Source organism: Mytilus californianus, unplaced genomic scaffold, assembly GCF_021869535.1.
Source record: "Mytilus californianus isolate M0D057914Y unplaced genomic scaffold, xbMytCali1.0.p SCAF_14, whole genome shotgun sequence".
Taxonomy (NCBI): Eukaryota; Metazoa; Mollusca; class Bivalvia; order Mytilida; family Mytilidae; genus Mytilus; species Mytilus californianus.
In genome coordinates this window covers 36,925,744-36,940,283 of record NW_026262626.1, presented here as the reverse complement: position 1 = coordinate 36,940,283, position 14,540 = coordinate 36,925,744, and the positions used below count along the sequence as shown (strand labels likewise).

Below are 14,540 nucleotides of genomic sequence, written 5' to 3'. Positions count from 1 at the left end.
TACTGTCAAATGATCTTTAACAGTCTTAATGGCATTCTATTCTAACTCACATTAAATAAGAATATTAAGCTGATCGACTGCAAATGGGTCAAGGGCACGTCGCATTTTGATATTCATAAAGTTGCGAAAGTCTTTCTCGTCATAGGTTTAAACGACCTTTTCGCTCTCTACCGTTAGAACGGTAAACGTAACATGATTTTATTGTTTCTTGTCAATTTTGTCTTTATCGTATCGGATTTGTCGATTATCGTTTGGTTCAAATAAAGTACAATATTTATGTTCAAGGTTGATTATAATACATTTCATCGTTAATCTTTAAATTTTGGATGCATGTCAACGCGACATAAATGGTAGATTGTATGTTCCGAAATGTAGGTACTACTTCTTTTACACATGACGATAAGGAACAATTCCACCTTCCTGACTAACAATTAATTCCATAGCCTTGACCCATGGGACTATAACGTATATTGATAATAAATACTTATTCTGGTGTTTTTGCATCATTATGACATACTGAACAATCTTATTTTTTGTTTGTTGGTTTTGTACTTGAGATAAGATGGGAGGTCTGATTCTTCAAAGAACTAGATTAACTCTACCACATGTTCAATCGCTTGTCACGTGTCAGAAACTTCGCCAATGGTTTTCTTTCGTATTTCCTTTTTCAAGAAGAGAAGATTGAGACTTTTCTAGAATCTTGGCGATTAATTTCCCGGTAATCCGTGCTCATGACCCCATTACAACTCTCTTTATCAAAATATAATTTTTATAAGATATAATATTTATTCTGATTCCACCCTGAATATGCTGAAACTATTAGGAGTCTAGTGATTCTCCAAGTCTTAGGTGCGTCATATTAGCCGGCAGCATTGTAATTAACCTTATAACTTTTAATATGCAAATATAACTGTATATTTACACGGTCTAACTGTCAAACTGGAAAGGCTTGAGGAGATTTACTGAATCATTTGAAGTTTTCAAATATACCTTTACAAGGCCATTTATTGGAATTATTGGCTCTACTCATTTAAGATGGCCACAAACATTGATCAAAGTATGGATGTTTTCTAAGCTTTTTCTATATCTCTCTAAAAAGATTCTATGGTGACAGCCATCTTTGTTTTAGATTTGTAGCAAAAAATAAAAATTAACATAGTGTCATTTTTTCAATATATGGTCAAGTTATTCAAGTCCGCGTTGGTAAAGAAGCAATCTGTACGGATTTCATCATGATTTTATGTTAGTTCATGTTCCCAAAAGGAATAATCAAACTCGAAAGCGAACTGACAATATCATGACAAAAAAAAACGGACAATCAACCGTATACAAAAACACTATATAAAAAGGCTAACGACTAAGAAACACGAACACTACCATGGGCCATAAACTGGGATTAATCTCAGGTACTTAGTGGTGACGATCTTTTTTTTTTTTTGTATAGACAGCAAAAAATCAAAACAAGTGCAGTATTCTGTTTTGATGTGAGAGATAGTTTCGGAGAGGCCGTATAGGTATGTATTTTTCGAATAGTTTTATTATGTTCCACAGTGTTGGACATTTCTCACTTTGGTTGGCAACATAATCTGCAAAAAAGTATAGATCCGCCCGAGTACCATTAATGCAAGAATATATAAAAGCCTCACTGTTGCCATCTTAATTGACAGTTGAAACTGAATAGAAACTTTAAATGATTGTATATTGTTTTTCCAAAATGGTTAATGCATAGTCAATGTTAAGAAATTTATACCTTTTATAATCAAATCTCTTTATATAATTGTAACCAAGATTATGTGTTTCATTTACATTTTGTCATGAAATAAATTAGGAAGCTAATTGACAGAAACATGCATGATTGTAGGGTTAAAGAAGTCAAGAAATCTAAAATCCGGTTTCGGAAAAAGAATACTTCTAATCTTTAAGAATATAGAGATTGGTGTCAGCATAGCGTTAGTGGTGTTATATTGTGTACAATTGTAAAAGTTCTATTATGGAAAAGTTAAATATGTTTTCTTATTTAATCAAGAAGTTACCGACTGTATTATATGAGCCAGAACTGTACGATTATAAGAGGAGTCGATTGACGATTTCAATCATATTTACTTAATAGTAGATCTTGTCGTGCTGAGTATGTTTGTCTTTAACCAGTTTCCGTCCATCTTTTATAGTTTTCAAGAATTAAGGTATCACCCTGTCATACAAATAACTTGTATAATTAGTCGACATATGATTTCTGTTATGTTGATTTGACTTAAAATTCCAAAATTTTGTCTAGTTGATCCTTTTTTGCTGATAAAATGTTTTTTCTATTTCTTATAGGTTTCAAAGTTATAGCCGAAACACAAAAATGAGTAAACACACTCATAACTTTGTACGACAGACTCGTGTGTAGCCTACACAAGATCTCATTAGTGGCACTCGCAACAAACAATTTGAAAACCAAACCAAAAATTGTCATTTATTGGCATTAGCTGTAATAAAGAGTCAGCTGATTATGAAATTGACAGAAACAATAAATGATTAACCATTAACACCCTATTCTCCGAATAACGAAAGATGTGACTTACAAAAACTACTGACGCGGTTTTAGACTGTTGACAGGCACATGCAAACGTAATTGGATAATATATTTTGTCTTGTTGGCTTATCAGAGTTTTGAATATTATTAGAAAGAATTGTCATTATAGAGCAAAAGCCGACTGTTTCATATTTTTCATGTCAGGCCTTTTATAGCCGACTTTACGGTATGGGTTTTTCTCATTGTCGAAGACCGTACCGTTGCATATAATTGCTTACATCCACTTCATTTGAACGTTGGTGGATAGTTGTCTCATTGGCAATCATGCGATATCTACTTATTTTTATCTTGACAACTTTGGTCAAAATGGACAGGTAAAAGTCAGCGGAAGGACATTGATCAACGATACTCGCAAAGTGATGATACGGATTGACACTTGCTCTAAAATGGTATGTGTGCTTTTTAATAATGGGCGAGTCGGTATACATTTTCAAAATATGATGCTCAGTCTTTACTACTCATTGTTTTCAACAGAATCATACGTGGTGCGTTTCATTTGTTTTGATAAGGATAACACTAAAGAAAGCAATATATAGGTTTATTTACTGATAAAATGTTAAAATCAAACATAACTGCACACACTTAAAACACATGGAAATTGATAAAAAGTTCTAATTATATAAAAGAAAGAATACTTTTTTTTTAATCTATCTAATGTGTAACTATATAAAAGCAAATATCATAATTTTATTATTTTTATTTCAATATATTGATACGTTCCGGTTATCAATTTAAGGATAATATATTAAATCTTTTCACTATTCAAAAGCCAAAATACAACTATTCCAACCTGTATTGATGAATAGTGAACTGTATATCAGAATACTTATCAAAATAGATTAATTGTGGAATACATATAATTTCATATTGTCTAGTATTTAGATTCTTGAATAAATATGTTATATATAGAATAATATTAATATGAAATGATCTAAAACAAAAATACAACATTGCACAACAATGTTTCAGGCAACCATCATCAGTATCTGTTTTAGGATTTATCAGTCAAATTTGGTATGCAATATTTTACTCTTTTCATTTATATTGAAAATATCGTTCTTATCAGACAAGCTCCAATTAAATAGTTTGAAAATTGCATAAAATCGATATAAAATACCTATTAGTAATTTCTGTTAAAAAAGAATAGTTAATAATCGAACACACCATATGTTTTAGGTTGCAAACAGTACATCTCTTGTTATTAAATAGAAATGCATACCGTTCCTCTTCAAACAGGACTAGGATAATTTGGATCTGTTTTATATATCTTTTATTGATAAAAAATATCCATTTTGTGAAAACAAAATGTTAATTTATACATTTCCATATTCATTTGTTATGTTGCTGACAGCCATAAAAAATACTATATGTGTAAGTGAAAAGCCAATTTAATTTTGTACTGTCTCATATGTATTGAAATTTTAAAAACAATTGTATGTTATATCGTAATTAGTAGTCAGTCAACATAAGAGATTATTACTATTGAACATTCGCGACAATTCAAATATCACAATATCGAAATAAAATCTTAATTCGTGTATCATTCTATAAAAAAATATATGTAACCGGATATTTGATTATACAGCAACAAAAATACATGTATATATGCAAAGAAAAAGAAAAACGTATAAATAAAAACACATCTTTGTTACTCTATAAATTGAAAAAAGCAAACATACAAAAATTTACATATTGGTATACCAAATCAACCAATATTATATCTAAGTTAAAACTAATCAATATATGTGGCTTATACAATTACTAATCAATCACAAGTGTCATATATTTTTATATTTATTTTAAACAGATAAGAAATGTCTGCTTTAATAAATAATTGTGTATATCTACATCTTGTTTAACACTAAAATATAAGTATATTGATAATTTTCACAATCAGTTTTTCCTCTCGATTTGAACAATCGCAGATTACACTCTTTGTTGTTGTTTGTTAGCTAATATTGTATTAACAAATTTCCAGAAATCTACTGTATGTCCAACTGTAATGTTGTTGTCCTCTGCTGGCATTCTTTCAAGGACTGCTTCAATATTACTGTCAACCAATACATCGTCCTGATATGGTAGCGAATCAGGGAATCCCATTAAGTAGTCACGCAAGCTGGATGTTTAAAAGTATAATATGACAGTGCATAAACGAAGAAGAACTTAAAAATTCTTGGAAAGTTTCAAACAACTTAATCAAATAACAATGATGTAATGTTTACATGAAATTGTATTCCAATTATTCATTTTACAATGCGTTGAAGATGTAGGCACCAATTGTCTTAAGCTCAGTCTACTCATATGAACATACCACTGACAAAAAGCAAAAGCTGTATCAACTATTTCGTAAAAAATGCGTCTATTCAAGTGAACATGTTATGGACTATAACTCACAACTACTGTACTGACATCAGGTTTTCAAACGATTTACTCTATATGATTGATTTGAACTTTTTGCCGAAATATAAAACATTGATTATCAAAGAACAGTTTACCGATAGAAGAACAGTTTACATAGTCTGATTAAAGTTGAAATCCGCTAACAGTACAAAAGAAACATTTATGACAGAAATATTTTGAAAACAAAACGATAACTTTAATTATTGCCCGTTAAAAGGAAACGTGTTTCAATTGTGCGATGAACAGCCTGTTTGATAAAAAGAAAAAAAAAGATTGCTGTAAAACGTTTAGAAGACTAGCAACAGTTCACTAAATACCTCACATAAAGAGGAGCAACACGAATCCCACAAAACACAGATAAAAAGCCTTTCTGTTCCTGTATAATTTTTTTGTTCGCATTTAGACCAAATGTCGATACTTCGATATGACATAATTACCTGCTGGAGGTCAAAAGTATCAATAACATTGCTCATCTAATAGTAAATAGCCAGGAGTAAGAAAAAAAACTGTGTACGGTCCTTCTTGGTTTTATTTGCTTACCTTTTCTATATTTTCATTTAACGATGGTATATATAGCATAAAGTACATATAGCAGATCGTTCTTGTTTCTTGTATTTAGTGGCAAAAACCAATCAAGTTCAAATGTGATTAATTAGGGAGGCGGAATGTCCATGGAATGTACTATGAACAATCTGCTGGTTCATCAAATACCAACAAGTTGAAATCCTGATGAATAGATGTGTATTCCAAATATGTTTTCAATGTTAACAAAAAATAATCAGCAACGGTAAAAAATTTAAAGAATTACATGCACATTACGTGGCATAAGTTAAAGCACCAAAAATATCAAAGAATTACCTGGAGTTGGAAATGTCAATATAGTCTTCACTTTCTTGGTCCTCTGGAATGTCTATCCTCAAAATAATGAACTCAAACATCAGTTCTATAAAGTTTGCCGTTGGTTCGATTGGCAAAGTACTGAATAATTCATCTACAATTGTTTGCTGTTCATCAGTTAGGAGTACATTGAATTTATCAGCTAATCCTTCAAATGGTTCCTTGTACGAAATAACAATATACATGTATTACTTTTTCGAATACAAACACACAAACAATCACAAACACACATTATAAATATCTGGTATATGATGTAAATTTAGCTACGAACAGTTACGTATGTTTTACCTAGAACAGAAACCAAAACGCAAGGATATCAATAAATTAATAACATGACAGGCAAAAAGGCACCCCAAAAAGCAATTACATCAATAGATCAATAAATCATGGTACTGCTAACAATAACAACATGGCGGGGTCAACTTTCAACAACTAGAGTTTTGTTTATTTAAAGTTTTGATTTGCAATGTTTTGAAATTAGTTTACCGTTTTAAAAAAATAAAACAAAACATAAAACAAACAACAATAAAATTCAAATCAAATATTTATAAAATGTGCTGCTTTTTTTTAAATGAAGTGAAATGTATATCGGAAATTATACTTGATAAAATGTCTATACCTGCTTGTATCTAAGTAAAGCTTTCGCTCTTTCTAATGCAAGATTCATCCACCAAGACATCGTCTGACTGCATGTAATCGATTGTTGTGCCTGAAAGAATAAGCAATTACACTTATAAAACATGCACACTTTCAAATTTCAAAATTTGATCTGAACAACTATTTTCTAATTTGAACTTCAAAACCAATTATCGACACTGGAATGATGTTTATTCGCTTTATATTATAACAACGTATATTTCGATTAACAACATTGACGAACAACAGATTTTAAATATGCATAAATGAATCAACAAAATAAAAGTAAAATTGCCAAAAATACCGATCTCCATGGAAAATTCAAAACGGAAAGTCCGTTAAGAAATGGCAAAATCAAAAGCTAAAACACATCAAACGAATGGAAAACAAATGTTAAATTTCTGACTTGGTACAGGCAATTCCGTATGAATTGTTTTTTTTTAAATGTATAAAGAGTTTTAGGTTAATGTTCAAATTACATTTGCACTCATGGTTTCAAAACCAATAAATATTCACCAAACGTTCTATACCTACTTTGTTCTATTATAAATAACAAAACATATGACGTATTAATAAATGAAACAAAATACTTGACATAATTGATAAAATCTAAAGCAAAAAAATAATGTTGTATTGCTGCTATTCAGATCAAAGTCATGATTGGAACATTACAAAACGTAATCCATCATTGCAAGGTAACCCCATTTATATAACTCTTCAACTGTTTAGGTTATTATATATTCTGGGCTTTTAATATTCGGCTTTGAGCATTCCTGATGAAAGTAAATCCAGAAAAGTGCCTCGGACGCATGAAATTTATAACGTGTTGTTTTCATTTTTTTTAAAGGGGTAATATTAGCTAGATGTAGATAACACCATAGCCATGGATTAAATAACCCAAATAGGCTATAAATTAATGATCCAAAAGCCCTAACGAAAAGGACCAGCCTAAAGAAACGTTAGCTGCTAGAATATGGACCTCGGTTGATGAGTTGTCTAAGTAGTTCAACAACAGAGTTAACTAGCCTGTACACACTGAGGTCGAACGCCGCTTTATGTTCAATTCCGATCTTAATTGAATGGTATTGCCAGTTTTCTTGCAGAATGTCGGTGATTCTCTCTGGGTACTATGGTACCCTCCAACAATTTGGCAACCATTATATAGCCAAATGTGCTTGAATTGGCGTTAAACACATACAAGCAATCAATCAATCAATCCACCTGTGTTGAAATATATAAATGATATTAAAATCTGTCGTGTTATGTACACGAGACGAGAGTACTAATTTAAAGAGGGAATCCATACCTTCTGGCTCGGAAAAGGCCTCTCTGTCTTCAAAGTCTTTGTCATGAAATCACTCAATAAGTGGTCTGGTTTCTCGGGTCCTACCGATTTCAGAAAACTGATGGCAATGTCAAGCTTATCCAAGCTTTCACAAAGATCGGGATAAGACATTTTTCTGAGTTCTGAACATATTTGAACTTTTGTTGCTTGGGGAATTCTTATCTGAAAATGAAGGAAAAATAGATTCTGTCTTTCAGAATAGAAATAAAAATGTATTGAAAAACAATAAAATAACAATAACAGACCGAACTATATACTGTATCAGCTCAAAAATACACTGAAAATACAATACTGAAATATACTTACTACAGTATGCTTACCATTGATAAGTAGTTTAAACCAAAACAAAGTACTTCAAGTTATCTTCATTAAATACATGTTAAAACGAGAATGAATAGAAATTACATTGATTTCAGTATAGTATTACACACATTTCATTGTTGCATACTAGTATAAGGAAATAAATGTAAAAAACAGGATTTCGATTACACTGCGTACAATTGAAGCACACATGCCGAAAAAAGAAAGTGTATGAATGCACACTATTAGCTAGAAAGTGTCTTTGTCTCCATTCATGAAGAAACATATTTATTTAGCACTCGAACTTTGGCTAGTACCAACACAATGCAATTAACAAAATAACTATTTCCATACTTTAAAATTAAACTATACACTCTGCATTTGTTAAAAAAGAACACAAATTGTAAGGTAATTTTAAACACAAGCTGAAAAAAAAAGAACCAACCAAATACACAAGTCCCCCCAATAGATGTAGATTGCATTATAAGAATGATGCGGGGATAAATACATAAAACATAATAAGTTACTAAACATGCCAATAGGTATTAAGTTTCATATGAAATAGAGCAACGTCTTTGAATAGCAATGTAGATTAAAACTATTGAAAGACAAGAATGAATGAACGAAAGCAATAAGTGTTTACATCGAAAAGAAATTTAAATTATTTCACTAAAATCTGAAATACAGACAGAATCCATGTTTATCGGAATATATGGACATAAACTTGATAAATATTAAACATAGAGATTTTCTTTTCTGAAATACTATTTAAACATGCTTAACATAATGATGCTGAGGGGAAAATTATATACTGAGGAAACATACTACAATGTAGTTAGTTTATTTTTAAGGAGAAATCGCTTTTATCGAACAATTTTGTGCATTTTGGCGCCTGTTTCAAGTCAAGAGCCTCTATCCTTTATTAGTCGTATGTATTTTTGTAAATTATAGTTAATTTGTATGTTTTGGAGTTTAGTTTGGCGTCTATTTTGCTGAACAAGTATACATTATTTTTTAGGGGCCAGTTGAAGCCCGCAGGATGCGGGATATTCTGGCTGTATTGATGACCCTTTGGTGGCCTTTGGCTGTTTGTTACTCTTTAGTCGGGTTGTTGTCTCGTTGACACATTCCCCATATCCATTCTCTATTTTGTAATTATGAATATAAAACAAAATGAAAGGACAACCGACGTTAAATCAAATTGATAGTTCTTTGTTTGTTTTTTGCACATACTTGATCTATTCGTTCGGATAATGATTCCAGTACGACACCATTAGTATATTCAGCTCTGTAAGTAAACATCTCTATCTACAAAATTACAAACAAATATTAACATTTAATGGAGTTATTGAAATTTGTAATCAGAGTGGTAGTACATCATGAAAGCCATACTGTCCATAAAGTGAAGAGGGTGGTACAAAATTTATGTTAAGTTGTTGAAACACATATTTATTTCACTATCCAACATCAAGCGCTTGTTGTTCATGCAATTGACTTTTACATCTTTTTTATAAGCTTTTTATTTTCTAATAGTTTGGTCCCGAGCATCACTGAAGAGACATTTATTGTGCATCTGGTGCAGAAAAATTGGTACCGTTAAAGTTATGTTAAGGCCTCAAAATAAAATGCAATAAAAAAATTGCTGGGTCAATTTTCTGTAAAGACACTCTTATTGAAGAATTGGGTAGGTTTTGGTTTGTCCTATTTCAACTGTTCTGTTCAAATTGTTCAACTTTTGTTTTTCTAATGTATTTTACTTCATGTATATTGCATAAAGCTTTGTAATGATACATACCGTAAAAGCTACACAATAAGTTTTAAACATCACTTAATGTATTACAACACAATTGAATTATTCTATTCACATATCATTAAAGCAAGAAAAGATTGCCGTCAAGACTATATTTTTCCGTGTTTCCATGCAAATTATACAAATTACTAACCATAATTTATATCATTGCAAAATATAATTAAATGAATTTCATTTCTTACCTCATTCAAGTTGATTATTACTGATTTGGAGAACAAAAATCTATCCATTACTTGTCTTTCAAGGTTGTTAAAATTATATTCGACTTTTGTTCCCTGACCCACTTCAAATGAGTAATTGCAGTTTGCTAATACCATTGGTAATAAGTCCTTGTCTGGATGATAACTGATTAAATGCGCTGCTGATATATCTTTTACACTAACCCGTGGTAAACTGGTGTATCTACAGAAGAAAAAAAAGTTTCGCTCAATTTGTATTCAGTACATGTTTTCGATCTCTGCAGATTATGTTTCAGAAATTTTCGTAAATTGTTGTTATAAATTAGGCCGTTTGTTTTCTCAATTGAATTCTTTCATATTTTCATGTCAAGGCATCGACCTCTGCAGATTATAATTCAGAAATGATTTAATCTAGAATATCTTTAATAAGATTTAAGAGTGGACGTGAAAACTCATCAAATATACCAGACATATAATTTGGTACGCCAGATGTTTTTTTCGTCAAAGAGCATTTCATGTCAGCCGACCAGACGGTATGAGTTTTTCACATTGTTGAAGGCCGTACGGTTGCCTATAATTGCTTACATCCACTTCATTTGAACTTTGGTGGATAGTTACCTTATTGGCAATTATATCACATCACCCTATTTTTAGATTAAATGCATGATTTTTATTAGTTGTTATTGACTTTGAACTAGCTGTCAGTAACTGCGAGTTCAATCAGATTTGTATTTAGTGCCATTTTGTTGCCGGGATGTATAAGTACACGTCTACGTTCACTCTGTGTTTTTGTTATATGTATCCATCTGGGGCTTCATATAGTTGACTATGCGGTATCGGCTTTGCTAATTGTTGAAGGTCATACGGTGACCTATATTTGTTAAATCCTTTGTCATTTGGTCTCTAGTGGAGTTGTCTCATTTGCAATCATACCACATCTTCTTTTTATAAGACTTGTTTTACCTCTATGATCTAACCGTCATTGTTTTGAAGACGTATACGGACAAAATAGAAAAAATACCCAAAAGGCAATCAACAATTAATAAACAATACACAGACAAACACAAACTGTGTATTGAATTCAACCCAAAACATAAATGTGCGCTGAGAATTGATCAGTTCAAGGTCAAGAAGTGGCACACGTCGCATTGCAAAAAGTACAAAAAATTGTAAATTAGTATAATAATGCTTTCAATAATTCGTCAATTGATATGATATTGATGTGATCCTTCATAAACGTAACTCTCTCACAGGAGGGGGATGAAGGATGTTGGATTTTCGCAGTTGTTTATCACATGGGTTTTCCAATGTTATGCGTAGTCTAATAAAAAGGAGAATGTTTGATAAGGCCACTATCTTTAGCTCTTGTATTCAAAACTCAAAAACTTGTATAAATATTACAAATGACATCCTTCAGATATGCATTAAACATTAGTCTGTCGAACATAAGTATTCATATTTTGCATTTTGTTTCATAAACTACCAGTAGGGATTCAAACTAAATCGACTGTATAATAGAAACAACTACAAAATAGCTGCATTGTGATCATGTCATCAGTATTTATGTATGATCAACAGCTTTATCCAAAAAGATAATTTGCTTCAAAATGTATTTAACAAATAAGTTTATGTGTGTAGAGTATCTTTTTTTGGGATAGATGTTGCTCATATATTTATATTTTGACAAATAACTATGATTTCTATGATTGATGTTTGAATAATGCTCCACCGGGTATAAAGCCTGCTCGGTAGTCAGCCCTTTTGTGTTGACATAAAAATAATTGATTTTTTTAATTTTTTTTTAATTTTCTTTTTATGAATTGTTGAATTATTCGAAACACTAAGGGTTTCTAACCTGTAGAAAAAAAATCGTATTTGATTTAGCCTTAAGCTTCCTACTTTTTTTATTCATTTTTCACTTTTGACGAAAAAACATCTGGCATACCAAATTATATGTCTGGTATATTTGATGAGTTTTCACGTCCACTCTTAAATCTTATTAAAGATATTCTAGATTAAATCATTTCTGAAATATAATCTACCGAGATCGATGCCTTGACATGAAAATATGAAAGAATTCAATTGAGAAAACTAACGGCCTAATTTCTAACAACAATTTACGAAAAAACACATATGACAGGCATAAACCAACGACAACCACTGAACCACAGAATCCTGACTTGGGACAGGCACATAAAGAATGGGGCGGGGTAAAACGAAACATGTTTGTGAGCTCTCAACCCTCCCCTAACCTGGGACAGTGGTGTAACAGCACAGCATAAGAAAAAACTATAAAAATCAGTTGAAAAAGGCTGAACTCATCAGATGGATACAAATAGAAATAAATCTTACAAAAACACAGAGTGGAAGGTAATCGGGTAATTATACATCCAAACAAAAAAAGGACACTAAGTACATTGAAGCATGAGGAGAAAAAAACGTGTAGCACATTAAAGCATGAGGAGAAGCCTGTCTAGATTTAAAATCGGTGTGACTTACTTATTTCATCCAATTTACTTAGCGAAAACGTGTATACGTGAAAAGACAACACATATAAAATAGTTTGCTTGCTTAGAAAACCAGAAATGTTGTGTACGTTTTTGCTTACATATTTTTTTTCCATTAAATACACAATCACATGTAGAGGACGAAACGTCTTGAATAAAAGTATTTTTATATAGTTTTAATGCTCAGAGAACATATTTAAGCCTCTCAGTTATATATATATAAAGTGTATTGTTTTCTTATAGTTGTCCTTAAATGATTTAATATCTAAATTGTGAAAGTCTAGTTCCTTTCGATAGTTTTTGAAAGTAGTCAACGACACAACGAACTTGTCCATTCTTAGGTATATGTATCATTTTGTCTTCAAATTAATTTCTTGGCATAACCGGCCACTGCATCAGTTAATTATGAGTTTTCACACATATGTTTAGGCTCGAATTATTTTCAACCTTAAGCTATTTTCTCAGTGGTGTCTATATAGAAAAATATGAAAAAGGAATAATCATAACACAGTATGAACTAGTTCATCATTAACATGATTAATATAAAGCTGTACTGTTGGAACAAACCGGACTTAAACCGACAGGAACATAATAATGTGTTAAATAAATGTTGGGTATGAAATAAAACATTTTTAATTGTACATTTGACTTACAACACTCCTTTTTCTCTGCAAAAATCGCCCAGGAATGTATTTTGCTTTTCTAATAGGAACCAAAGCAGTATAAAACCACATAATCCGGAATCTCTGTAGGTTGGTAAAAGGTATGATACAGGTGTTTTACCATCTATCCTCTTTCTGCAATGGGCTTTATTGACTCTTATTCTTCCAGTGCTAATCCGGCATGCTGAAATTATGAGTACATTATACTGTGTCATTTTTACGCAATTTTTTTTTGGAATTTTTAGACGATAAAAACAAACATTCTCTCCTATACATGAATCGTAGATATTATAACGAATATGAAGTATATTTTTGGTCTTTATTCTTTTAATCGAAATCATGTGTTCATATCGTTGGCATTCATGGATATCCTAGATATGTGATCAGGACAAATTTAAAAAAGGTTGCTGTTTGTTTATGTTTCCCTGTCATGTCAATTTGATCAAAAGCCCATCATAAAGGATGGATTTGTGTGTTTATACCATTTTACATCAGTGATGTCTCATTTGAAGATAATGTAAAATAATTTAATCATCTATATACGCTCTCCTTTTTTTGTTCTTCAAAAATTACATGTATAAATAGAAGTAAAGCAAATCTAAGTAGAGAATATTGCCTTTTCGTTGCTTATAATCTGTTGGAAACTTGCAGGTTGTAAAAAGATATCAAGCATTCCAACTCTGATCAAAACGCTTTTGCTTGAATTAAAACAAGATAAATACTACATTATGGTTTTAAAACTTTTTAATCTATGATAAACATATTGATTTTTGGATGAAAGGCCAAAGCCAAAAAGAATCAACCGGGTTCTAAAAACGGCATAAAAAGATGTTTCCTTCGATAAATAATAATATTGCATGTAAATACATACTGTATGTCTCAAGTGATTGCCTGACAGCTTCCCATGCTTCAGTATAGCTTTGCAAAAGGGTTTTGAACTCCTCTAGTTTACCATCTGATAAAAACCAGTAAATTTGATATTAACACAACATTTTCTAAAAGTTATGATAGGAGTGATAATGATAATAATGAAAATAATTAAAACACTCTTATAGCCGAATGTACGGTATGGATTTTTCTCATTGTTGAAGACCGTCCGGTTGCCTATAATTGCTTAAATCCACTGCATTTGAACTTTGGTGGATAGTTGTTGCATTGGCAATCACACCTCATCTCCTAATTTTTGTATTATTTCATACAACACATGGTCGATTTCCCCCTTTAAA

General features: G+C 31.2%; 1 protein-coding gene across 10 annotated transcripts in view; it reads right to left on the bottom strand.

The window, feature by feature from the left end:
• Nucleotides 1-3,100: 3,100 nt before the first annotated feature.
• The window catches only part of LOC127724635 (E3 ubiquitin-protein ligase rnf213-alpha-like), a 1,011,139-nt gene continuing 999,699 nt past the window's right edge, over nucleotides 3,101-14,540 (bottom strand). For all 10 annotated transcript variants that reach the window (XM_052231639.1, XM_052231642.1, XM_052231640.1 and 7 more), the window contains 8 exons: nucleotides 14,186-14,269; nucleotides 13,306-13,498; nucleotides 10,149-10,368; nucleotides 9,390-9,464; nucleotides 7,818-8,018; nucleotides 6,495-6,584; nucleotides 5,837-6,036; nucleotides 3,101-4,694 (listed from right to left, as the gene is read on the bottom strand). In XM_052231639.1, coding sequence (XP_052087599.1) covers nucleotides 4,505-4,694; nucleotides 5,837-6,036; nucleotides 6,495-6,584; nucleotides 7,818-8,018; nucleotides 9,390-9,464; nucleotides 10,149-10,368; nucleotides 13,306-13,498; nucleotides 14,186-14,269 — 1,253 coding nt within the window. In that variant the 3' untranslated portion in view covers nucleotides 3,101-4,504. The remainder of the gene's footprint in view (nucleotides 4,695-5,836; nucleotides 6,037-6,494; nucleotides 6,585-7,817; nucleotides 8,019-9,389; nucleotides 9,465-10,148; nucleotides 10,369-13,305; nucleotides 13,499-14,185; nucleotides 14,270-14,540) is intronic.